The sequence below is a fragment of the Parasteatoda tepidariorum genome, chromosome 1 (assembly GCF_043381705.1).
Source record: "Parasteatoda tepidariorum isolate YZ-2023 chromosome 1, CAS_Ptep_4.0, whole genome shotgun sequence".
Lineage (NCBI taxonomy): Eukaryota > Metazoa > Arthropoda > Arachnida > Araneae > Theridiidae > Parasteatoda > Parasteatoda tepidariorum.
In genome coordinates, this window is record NC_092204.1 from 101,039,938 (window position 1) to 101,052,753 (window position 12,816).

The 12,816-nt window shown below is 30.4% G+C and overlaps 1 protein-coding gene across 1 annotated transcript in view; it reads right to left on the reverse strand.

Moving 5' to 3' along the window:
- Positions 1-1,906: 1,906 nt before the first annotated feature.
- Positions 1,907-12,816, reverse strand: part of LOC122270970 (LINE-1 retrotransposable element ORF2 protein) — a 15,382-nt gene continuing 4,472 nt past the window's right edge. Inside the window, exon 2 of the mRNA XM_043050492.2 lies at positions 1,907-4,893. Coding sequence (XP_042906426.2) covers positions 1,907-4,893 — 2,987 coding nt within the window. The remainder of the gene's footprint in view (positions 4,894-12,816) is intronic.

Here is a 12,816-nt window from a genome sequence, read left to right on the forward strand (position 1 = left end):
TTAATTTTGTTCATTCATAGTTATATTATACTGAAATATTTTTAATTTTTGTCTGTTTAAAAATTTTAGGTAATAAAGAAAAGTTAAATTCGTGCATCCATTCTTCAATTTATAAGTATTTTAAGAATCGAAAACGGGTTTCAATATTTGTAGGCCTATTGAAATTAGGATTCAGAGGAAAGATTTGATGATTAAAAGATTTGATTTGATTATGTAACGGAAGATCTTACAAGAATGAAAACTGCCGATAAGGGAATATCAAAAACACTAAAGTTAGGGGCAACATTCTTCAGCAAAGCAAAACTGTAGTGTCAAAAAAAAAAAAAAATTAAATTATTGGCGATTAACTGTTGACTTGTGGAAATTCTTTAGGCGATTTGCGCATTATAGAATTTTTTCCAGAAAATTTTATTCCGTTAAAAGGTTTAGAAGAAATCAATTAATATATTTTTTTCAAATTATAAAATTATTAAAATGCTCCGTTCTATCAATTTTGGAATTTTTTTTAACAAAGATAAAGAGGTTAAATAAGTATATTCAAATATTTTACTATTGAATACATATTTTATATTTATAATTTCTTAGCATTGAAATTGTTATAACTTTTTTCTTCAAACGCGTGTTTCAATTGTGTCCTCAGCAGAAGTTTCAATGGACAATTACAGTCAATTCTTTTTATGATTTTAATGCATTCAGAAAACTTGAAAACCACCAGAAAACATTTTAATACTTTTCTAAGAGCGTTAATTATTAAGTTATCTTTAAGCAAAAAACGCTTACTTTCGTTTTCATCTGAAACGGGGAGTCACGTGATTATTCACGAACTGAAGTCAGTTGTGTCCATCTGCCGTTCTTTTTCACTTGCTGTGCTGTGAAAGCCATAACGTTTTTGCCTTCTTTTGAATTTTGGTAATTAAATCCAACAATTTTTGATGGTAAATAACTATGTGAGAACAAAGATAATTATAATAAATTGTACCCTAATGTAGCTTAATAAAAATGAAGCTTAAAATAACGCATTTTTATAATATTTTCTAATAATAATATAAAATTAGTAATTTATATGGTACTCATTGAAATATTATTAATAGCTGATGGTTCTGAATATTAAAGATTTTCAGTGCAGTAAGAAAGCGGTTAGAAGGAGTTATGGGTGTCTAGTATTACTAATTAAAATTATGCGTCATAAATACACAAAGAAACAATTTATTATTATTTTTTTTTTTACCTATATATTTATCTTAATTTTAATGTGTATTTCAAATTCATTGCGGAGATTTATTTTCATGTTGAGTAAAAGAAATGTTGAATCAATTTTTTGTATAGAATTATTTTGGACTTTAAAATGTAGTACAGCTTAAGTTATTGATGTTTTTTTTATTTATTTATTCCAGCGTAAAGCAGGTAATTGTCCTCACCATAGCAGTAGTTTTTTAAAAAAGCTTGTGATCCCAGCAAAACTTTCAATTAATTCCTTCAAAAAAATCAATGCTAAAGTAACAAAAAATCTTAATATATTCCAGTAAATTTTATTAACTTCATTGAAATTGCGTTAATCTGTGTTATAAGAGTATGTGAAATCAAGCATATGCATTTATCTTGTTCCTCATTGCAGAAACGGGAATTAAATTTTATAAATGCATACAAAATAACTTTTCGCCATAACAAAGTTCTTATTTACTCAAAGAATTAAAATATTGAGAAAAATATCAACATTACTGTCGATTTTTTTAATTATTTAATAAATAATAAAGAATTTGAATTCGATTTTCTTTTCATTTTGCATAAGTTAATGTTTTATTATTATTCTTTAGCTTTAGTGAAGCAGGAACGTCTAGCTAAATGATATTTGTTGAAATTATGTGTGCAAATTAAATAACATTAAGTGAAATTTTAAGTATCTTCTTCAGGAGCGCAACAGCCCTTTGCAGGCCTTAGCTGCCTCAACAGCACGCCTTCTCCAGCTCCCTCTGTCCATGGCAACTCCCCTCCAGTTCTTAAGTTTTAGGACTTTGAGGTCGTTTTCGGTGTCGTTGAGCCATCGAGTAGGTGGTCTACCTCTAGAGCGGGACCCCTGAGGGTTCTTGAAGGTGGCAATTTTTACAGGGCTATCTTCAGAGCCTCTCCATATATGTCCGAGCCATCTTAGTCGGTTGCTTCGGATTATCTGCATAATTTGAGGATGTTTATAGAGCCCATAAAGTTCAAAGTTGTACCGTGTTCGCCAACATCCCCCCTCTGGTATGGCACCAAAGATAGTTCTAAGTATCTTTCTTTCAAACGTTTCTATCGGGCGTTGTACGTCAAGGTTTAAAGTCCAGGTTTCGTTTCCGTATAGCAAGACAGGCAGAATGAGTGTCTTATATAATTTTAGTTTTGTTTTTTGGCTAATAAAATTCGATCTTAGTTGACTTTTTAGTCCAAAAAAACATCTGTTGGCCATATTGATTCTATTGTCAATTTCAGGTTTCAGTTTGTTTTGGTCATTGATAATTGTACCAAGATACTTAAATTCTTTAACCTTTTCAAAGGAATGTCCGTTTATCTGCAAAGGTTCACTATAGTTTACAGTTGAGCTTGAAAACTCCATGAATTTGGTCTTGTCTTCGTTAATGGAAAGGCCCATATTTATAGCAGAGGCCTCAAGGGCTTGAAAGGCATCTTTAACAGCCCGTTCTGATCTTCCAATGATATCAATGTCGTCCGCATAAGCGAGGATTTGGAGAGATCTGTTCCAAATAGATCCTCCTCGGTTTAATCCGCTATCCCGAATGCATTTCTCCAATGCCAGGTTAAAAAGCAGACAAGCAAGAGAGTCTCCCTGGCGCAGGCCTCTTTCGGTAATGAAAGGTTCAGATAGATGGCTTTGGATTTTAATCCTGCATCTCACATTGTTGATAGTGGCACGGGTGAGACTTACGAGTTTTGTAGGGATTCCGAACTCGTTCATCGCTTCAAGTAATTTATCTCTTTTAATACTGTCGTAGGCAGCTTTGAAGTCTATAAATAGGTGAAAAGTCCTGATGTTGAACTCTTTAGTTTTTTCAAGGATCTGTCTTAGAGTATGAATTTGGTCAATGGTAGACCTTTGAGGCCTGAATCCACATTGGTAATTTCCGACCGCTTTATCAGCAAAAGGCTGGAGCCTTTTGAAAAGAATATTGGAGAAGATTTTATATGCCGTATTGAGGAGTGTTATACCTCTGTAGTTACGACATTCAAGTTGGTCTCCTTTTTTAAAAATAGGGCAGATGGAACCTTCTTCCCATTCAATGGGTATATTCTCAGTGTCCCAGATTTCAATTAGGAGTTTATGGATAGCATCAATAAACTGGGGTTCGCCGGTTTTAAGAAGCTCAGATGGGATACAATCGGGACCAGCCGATCTGTTGTTTCTGAGTTTTTTAATAGCCATTATCACTTCATCGATTGAAGGTGGGGGGTTATCTACATCCCTCAGTATGACTAGATCTACTGGGTTGTTGCGAGGGACAGAAATATCATCCTTGCCAACTAGCAAGTCTTGGAAGTAACTCTTCCAAACTTTGGTTACCTCTTGAGGCTCACTTACGAGTTCACCTTCGTTGTTTCTGCAGGTAATAGTTCTTGGTTTAAATTCACTTCGCATATAATTGACTTTTTTGTAAAACTTCCTACATTCATTTTGGTTATTCATGGCTTCCAGATCTTCCAGTGATTTCTCAAAGAAGGCTTTCTTTTTTGCTTTATGTAGTTTCTTTTCTATTCTTCTCAGGTTCTTATATTGTTCTTCAAAGAAACGTGTGCGATGTTTCTGTATCATTAGTCTATATGCCTTATTTTTTTCCTCAGTTGCCTTATGGCAGTCTTCATCGAACCATTCGTTTTTGGAAGGACGCCCCAGTTCTGGAATAGTATCACTTGCAGATTTCAAGACAATGTCTTTTATTGTATTCCAGTTAAAAACAATGTTCGGTCTTCCTTTTTCTTCAGAAAGTCGGTTGGATAGCTTGATGTTATACTCTTTAAGAATTTCGTCTTTTTTCAGTTTAGAAATGTCAAGTTTAAAGTCCTTGTTTTCCTTCTTTTGATAAAAACTTTTACAAAGTCGAAGTCTCACTTTGGACACGACGAGTACATGCATATCTACATTTGCACCCCTGCAGCTTCTCACATCAAGTACATTGCTGCGGTGTCTCTTGTCCACAAGTAGATGGTCAATTTGATTATGTGTAGATCCATCTGGGGATCGCCAGGTGTGCTTGTGGACTTCTTTATGGGGGAATGCTGTGCTGGAAATAAACAAATTCTCTGAGACTGCAAGATCAAAGAGTCTCTGTCCATTTTCACTGGTGTAGTAGTGCAGGCTTTCAGCACCCGCGTGGTATCTAAGGTGTTGCTCCTTTCCAATTTTAGCGTTGAAGTCTCCGATAACGATCTTCATGTCTTGTGCTGGGCACGAGTTAATGCTTCTCATCAACAGGTCATAGAAGATATCTTTTTCAGAAGCATCTTTTTCCTCAGTTGGTGCATGAGCACATATTAAGGTGGTATTGTAATGTTTTCCGTTTATCCTGATTTTACAGAGTCTCATGCTAATAGCCTGGAAGTCGATGACAGTATTTCTCAGTCTTTTGCTCACGACAAAACCTACACCGAATTGGTGAATTTTGTCCTGGCAACTGTAGTATACTCTGCAATCCTTTTTATCCATAATTCCATTGCCCAACCATCTGATTACTTGGATTGCGAGGATGTCAAGTCTGTAGTCAACAAATACATCTATTAGGCACTTTAATGCTCCAGCTTTATACAAGGTGCGAATGTTCCATGTTCCAAATCTCAAGTCCTTTTCCTTTCCGAGTCGTCTTGGTGGATGTGAGCCGGGTTTTGCATTTTGTTGAGGTTTCTTAACTTGAGTATAATAAGTAGATTATGGCGATGATGATGGACAGATATATTTCTATGAACTAGATTCTTGAAAATGTTGATTAGTTTTTGGCGATACCAAGTGCTTAACCTGAGACTTTTTCAACTATTTTAATTAAATTATTTTACTTATATATGCATAATGTATTAATTTTACTATTTTAGAATTCTTTATTGGAAGCACTGACAACCAGTTTGCAAAAATAAGAAGAGAAATTTATAATATACTTTGTAAATACTATATTGAAGAAACAGGAATTAGAGTTTATAAATTTAAAAATAAAACTAATTTCTAACTGTAGCAAAATTCCTGTTTACTTAAAAAATAATAAATATAAGCGTTAATGTGTTTTTAAATATTTAATATAAAGTGAACTGCATTAGTAAATATTTACATAAAAATAAGATCCTTCAACTCTAGTAAAAAAAATAAAAGAAGCAAAATTTAATTATATTATTTGAATTATGAAACATTAACACATGGAGATTGTAACATGATGAATTCATATTTTTCTTATGAAAACACTGATTTGTTCTAATGGCGAACAGGCTCCCCAAACCGTAAATTTAATTCGCGAAATTTTTACTAATAATTTACAAAGGATGTACAGTTCACAAAAAAAAGATATCACCCTGAATAACTTTCGTTTTAATGATCGGATTTTCACGAACTAAGTGTCAATCTTAATAGTTCCTGAGGGAGACGTCAAATATGCTAATTTATTAGTGCTAACTATTAATGAAGCTACGAAATCAGACACAAAAACGTACTTTTTCAGAATAAACACATATTTTTTTAATATATTTGAATTCTTTATCTTCAAAATATAAGGGGTAGCCCGCAATCTGGGAAATGTAGTCCTCATAGTTTGGTCACGAGAGCGATTTAAAGTTTGGATCCCTTAATGTTAATTTCGCTTTTTGCGTTTTCAGTCATATTTTAAAAACAAATGAAGAAATTCAAAAAAAATTGCACCCACTCATAAAACTCATTTACCCAAAGATAATTTTATGAAAAAAATAAATTTTTAGAATTATTTATAATTTTTTATTATTTAACTAAAGTGAGGATGAAAAAATGTTGAATTATAAGGTATGGATTTTTTTATACCATATTAATCTACTTTTTTTTCAATCGAAAAATCTATAGTTTCAATTGTTTTTATTTATTAGAAGATGAGAAAAATTGAAATTAATTATTTAAAAAAAATAATTTGGTGACAATGAAGAAATAATTAGATGGGGCGATTAATATTAAAATGCGATAAACTTACGAGGAACTTGACTTGACGCCCGTAGCTTAAAATTTCATTCATATTTTTTTCGCTAATAATCGTTTGCTAATCTTTTAATTTTTAATTTTTTGAAATTATAAAATACGGTGTTTCTTTTTTAGTCGTCTAAAAATCTATTTGAAATTTAGTAAAGAAATTTGAATAAAACATTTTATTGTATAAAAAACATTTTATTCAATGAATGTCGAGTTTTATAAAGGCATGCTTCTGATAGAATATGATTATACACCAGATTGTGCTTATTTAATGTGATTATTTTTAATTTTTTTTGTTTTTTTTCTCAATAACTGATACAATTTGAATAATATATATACGTATGAAAAGATTAGGAATAAAGTATATTTATCAATTTCTTGAATATATTTTTTATAAATATTAATAAAAATGCGTAGTCAATATTTTCAAGCACCTCTCACATCATCGCAAATTTCTCAACATCTAATATATCATCTTAATCTTAAAAGCAATTTTTTAATCACCTGTTCGGAAGTGTTTCGCAGAACTATTTTACCAACTATTTAATTAAATTTTATCATTTTTAAAAATCTTATTCTTTACCCTACTACGTTTATTATTTCTTCATTAATATACTAATAAATTTTTTTAGTACTTTAATTTAGGTTTTCTTTAAAGTAAATTTCCTTTTTAAATCATAGTCAAGTTTTTTTAAAAGAATTATTGTCTGCTAGCTAAGAATAAAACCTTGCCAAGAAATTAAAAACGCTCCGCTGTTAAAAATTATTTAATGCAAAACAGCAGATTATTTACTAAGCATACTATTTTTTTCGAAAAAAGAGTGTAAATTATTGATTGTATTTTTTTTGTTTTGTTTCGTGTGACTTCAACATAGATTATCTAAAATAGTTTTGATGTTTTATAAGTCACTACAAAGAGTATAAAGATACAGAACATAAAAAGCTGTCGAATACGTAGCCAAATTTTTAAGTGTTTTAAAATATCTCAGTATCTTAAATGTCGTCCTAACATCTTAGTTGTGAAATTAAATTTTTAATTATCTGACCACGTGTGATTCACTAATTATTTCATTATATCTGTTACTCTTTCTTTATTATTCCATGTAGATTTTTTTCCGGGTAATATACTAAACTATTTTTTTATTTTTTATTTTTTACTTTAGCACGATTCCCAAGATATTATTGTAGTATAATTTGTTATCAGGAAAAATGCCTTATTTTGTTAAGCAGGAAATACTAAAGATTGAAATTTGTACGAAGATTCCGAAGCCATGCCAATTTTAGAATCTTCTGATTTTTTAAAAAAAAATGCAATAAAAAATACTCAATTTCAGAACTTATTTTGATTAAAAATAAAAATAAAAATTTAAAAAAACGAGGCAAAAAGGTTAACGTACGTTCTACAGAAACTGTGAAAACCAATTTTTCCTATATTTCGTCAAAAGAGGATAAGAATGATATTGCCCGGTATACCCTACACTGATGTTTTTTAAGGTTCAGTGCTACTGCCCGGTATACATTTGCCCGGTATACCCGGTTTGCCCGATACTCCAAACACTGATGTTTCTTCTGATCTAACGTCAGTAAGTATTAAAATATCGAATAAAAGTAATTATATCCACGAATAAATTAATATAAAATCGGATGCAATAAATATTTCGGACATTCACCAAAGCGACTATGTGATTGTCAACATTCACCGGTGAAAGTCAACAACCACCGATTTCGGTCATTCACAGTAACATGCACATCACTTACATAATGACCTCATCAGTATGTTTTTTTCATACTTTGCCAAAATAGCATTTGTCAATGTATAGAATGCCTAGGTATTTTATACAATGCCTAGGAAAAGTATGTAATACCTCTCACATTTCATACTTTGCCTAAAAACATCCGGAATTGTATAGAATGCCTAGGCATTCTATACAATGACGGCGTTTCATACTTTGCCGGTAACATATATAAGAAAACAAAAATAATCATAGTAGCAGTATTTGGTGGTAAATGCAGCTTATCGTAATTGAAGAATATGCTGTGCGACATTTTATGGTGAATTTGCGAACGTAAGTTTCCGAATGTATCGAACCGTGAGGATGCTATTTGCTAATCATCTTTATCCAAAGAAAACCTTGTAACCTAAATATCTAGCAGAATGAAGCGATTTTTTAAACAAGGAATCATACAATATGCAACATATTATTTCAATATCTTATTCTTAAACATAACATATTTCAATGTTTTTAAAATACCACTAAACATTCAGCAATTCCTTATAGAAAAAAGAAATATCGTAAATTATAGAAAACCTTGTGAATGTGCATTAGAACTACTATACAATCTACAATTTATTTTTCAAGCACTTTTTTTTCTTCAAACTTTCTTGCCTAGAACACTCGATTAAAGTTGTAAAAATGATTATCCCTAAAATTTTGTATATAGAAATAATAAGTTATGTTAATTTGATTTTAGTATGAAATTCTCGAATATGTATAGCAAAAACAACATAATATAAATAATATCAGATATAAAGTTCATGTATTTAAATTCTAAAAACTTTGACAATCATAAATAATTCATAAATCGATTCAAATTTTCTTTTCAAAGGAGATTAAAATAAAAAAAAATTTGCTTTTTGGACAGAAATCAGCTTAAAAATTGTCTATTGCCTAGAAATTTTGAGATATATTCTATTAAATATTAATTAAACTTCTCCGAGCAATCACAGAGCATTATTTAAATTTTTTACAATCAAAACTTGGTTGCTTAGCAGCCAAGTAAAATTAAGCATTCTTCTTTTGAATTAGTCAATGGGTTATCTTAAAATATTCATTTGCGCTGGCGACTTTCATTGGCGGTTTTCTGGACTATCGCCAAATATATAAACCTTTATTGCGACCCAATTTATGACCCAATTTTTTTTTAATTTTGTCTCCCCCCCCCCTAATTTAAGTGTCTGGATTCCAAATATGTAAAAAAAAATATATGTTTATTCAGAGAAAGTACGCTTTTGTGTCTGATTTCGTAACTTAATAGTTAGTACTAATTAATTAATAGTTAGTACTAATTAATTAGATTATTTGAGGTCACCCCCCGGAACCATTAAGATTGACACTTAGTTTGTGAAAATCCGATCATTAGAACGAAAGTTATGGAGGGGGATATCTTTTTTTTTTTTTGCGGACTGTACTACTTGTAAAATAGTTATTGGTGCAGTTTAAAACTGCAATGAATTTTTCGTATTTTCAGAAAATATTTTTCCAGTTTTATAAAAGATTGTGAATTAATAGTTAGATAAATTATATTTAAAAGAACTTTTTTCCACCAATACTTGCAAATATTTTAAATGGTTAATTAAAGGTTGTATAGAGAAATGGTCATATCAGTTTTCTAATGGTATCTTGAATTTACGCATTAGTTTGCTTCAGCATTTGAGTTTTGTATTTCGTACAAAACTCAAATGTTGAAGGGTTATGCAAAAGCACCAAATATGCAAATCTATCGTTATATTTCTCTTACACGGCACCAAAAAGAAACCTCATTACACCTCCCCGAATGGCAACGTTAGAAAATCGACCAATGATTGCTGCTAAAAATGTCACATGGCAAATCTAGTTGAGGTGGCTCAACATATAGCGCTTTTAAAAACGGAAACAATAACCAGAGAGAGCATTATCACGCTGTTCAATTCAGATTCATGCCCTAAAAACATGCTAATATTTAATTTAAACTCAATTAGGAATTAATTAATTAATTGAAGTGAGAATGCTTTAAATGGCCGTTGTTGAATTGATATTTTTCTACTGGGAGCTACTTAAACGTCTAAAAAACGTCTAAGTGTTTGTATTGAATGCATTGAATTTTTTTATATTTCGCGTTTATTTATGCATTGAATTTTCACGCTTTAAAATGCAGAATATTAGTGAAGCTGCTAGAGCTTTTAAACGTAATGAAAGAAAACGTGTTCGAAGAGCCCAAGAAAGTGTTGAGGAATGTTATGGATGACGTAGATTGCAGAGATCAAGTGCAATAATAACTGTTCAAGATGTAACAGTAGATGTCGAAGAGTATAATATTGGCTCAATGACGGAACAATGTAGTTATTGTAATGCTTACTTCTGGGCCAAAGAAAGAAATTCTTCTGGAAAATATACGAAATGCTGCCACGATGGAAAAATTCATTTGCCTACACTAATTTTAATTGCCATGCATTTTAATTTATTGTATGTAAAACATCCTTATTTTGTTCTAAAATGTTTTGTACTTTATCACAAATGTTAACTAATATAGAAATTGATTTCAATAATGCTGATCACCAAAAAATATTTCATTTGGCGATAAAACAAATTTGTGTGTTCTTGAAAATGAAATACTTTTTGAGGGTTATTATCTCACAAGGAAAAGTTAGGGTTTAAAGTTTATATTTTTAAATAATAAAAAAAATTTCTAAAACTTTCAGAATTTCTAGCATTAACTAATTTATTATACGCATTTAGTTGACTTTAGGTGAGTAACTGCAATATTTGATAATTTATTTTGCTAATATGTTTCTCATTTAGCTAATGTTTTGATTTTTTCACCTTGAACAATCTAAATAGTTAATATACTTTTTTAAAAGTCAATAAGAACATTGGTAGAATTCTTCTACATAAGTGCAATACATACTATGTCTTTGATGATAAAATACTATGTCTTTGATGATAATATACTATGTCTTTGTGAAAGAAAATTGTGTTCATTGGCGAGCGAGCGCAGCGAGCCATGGTTCACGGCGTGAACCACATAGGATTGCGTAGCAATTCTCGGGGGTTGGCGAGCGTTAGCGATCAGGGGGCGGAGCCTCCTAGTATAGGTATAATGTATTGATATATTTGGGAAATAGTGTTAATTCTCTTAAAACTACAAGTATATCGATATTTTTGAAATAATTGAGCTTTAAAAGCGATAGGTATCTCAGAAAACTTGATAGTGTTAAATTTCGACTGTCAGGAGCCGAGAGCCATATCATCACGGCAAGTGATGGTAAAAGCAATTAAACTCTGTTTTGATGGGATTAACAACAAAAAACGTATTTTGTTTATTATAATATTGCATAGCCTTCGAAGAGGGCAACAAATAATAAATAAATAAATAAATAAAATTATTTTAACATTATTTAGTGAGCTCAGTGAAAATAGCAGGTAAGTGATATTTTCAGAGCCAGATCCGGGAAAAGAATCTTTACTATTAAAAGAATTATCCGGGAAAGAAGACAAAGATCAATCTCCAAACTATTTTATCATTACCAATCTATTAGGAGGCGGGGCAAATAATTCTTTGTCTTGTTTTATTTACCACTTCCTAATTTAAAGATAAAAGCAATTCAAGAATACTAAAAACTAACGTTAGTTAGTTTTAAGATTAAAAAGAAGGAAAAAACAATTCTGTTACATTTAACTTACCCTTATGGAGGCAACCACTTTGATATTTCCACTAATTCATAAATATCCCTAAAAATATCACTCAATGTTCTTCTACTAAGCTCTTCAATAGTGCCGTTATTAGCGATTCAGATTTGTGCATGATTTCGTAACGCTGTTTAGTACTGATTAATTAATTTTTTTTCATTCATCCGAGCGGATAACACGGATAGTCTGTACAATAATAAAAAATAGCTTAATAAAAATAGTCTGTACAACTTTCATAATTTAACTTCATAAGCTGTACAAAAGAAAATTTTATGTAATAAATATATTTATGTTCATATATATATATATATATATATATATATATGTGTGTGTNATCTATATATATATTAGGGCTTATGTTCTAGAGAATAAATAACTTTTCAGTAAAGATTGAGCAAGTAAAATACCAAAACTTAACAAAACCAAGTAAATTTTTTTAGAAGTTTTATTTCACAGTAATATACACAACACAAAACGTTATATAATAATGAACTTCTTTAATTAAACTTTGTGCAAAGTAAAGGTAATACAGCAATTTTTTAAAAATTTAGAACAATGGAAAATTAATGTAAAATTCGTCGTAAATATTTTACAATAACAGGTAAATTAGCTAATTTGATACATTCTTGTTGAATTAGGAAAAAAAACTGAATTAGCATTTTAGAACATTCGCTTCTGAAAGTTACTTATTTAATTTTATGTTTTAAGGGATTTCAGTATAAAGACTGTTGAGTCAGTTGCATAAAAAAAAAGAAGAAAAAAATCTTGTACATTATTATGGTTGGAAAATATCTTCTTATTCAACTGTTTTCATAAGCAGAAAACAAACAAACATGATCTTAACCACACAATTAATAAAAAATTTCACCTAATAATATTAAAGTTTTGAACCTACGATCTTTTTTTAGAATAGAGCTTGTACCTATGATCACATTTACACAGGCATTAAGTTTCAGAATACAAATGAAACGAGAAAATTTTACATTCATGCATTCGTCAAAAGGGTACTAGTAACAATTATGAGGGCTACTATAAATATAATACTTGTTCATAATTAAGTGAATGAAAACACCAAACTCACTAAATTTGGATGAAAGATTGCAATAATGAAACCAGGTGTGAAATATATTAACAAGTAAGTCCCAATGACAAATTCTCAGCAGCACACTAATCTTATTTTCTGTGCTTCTT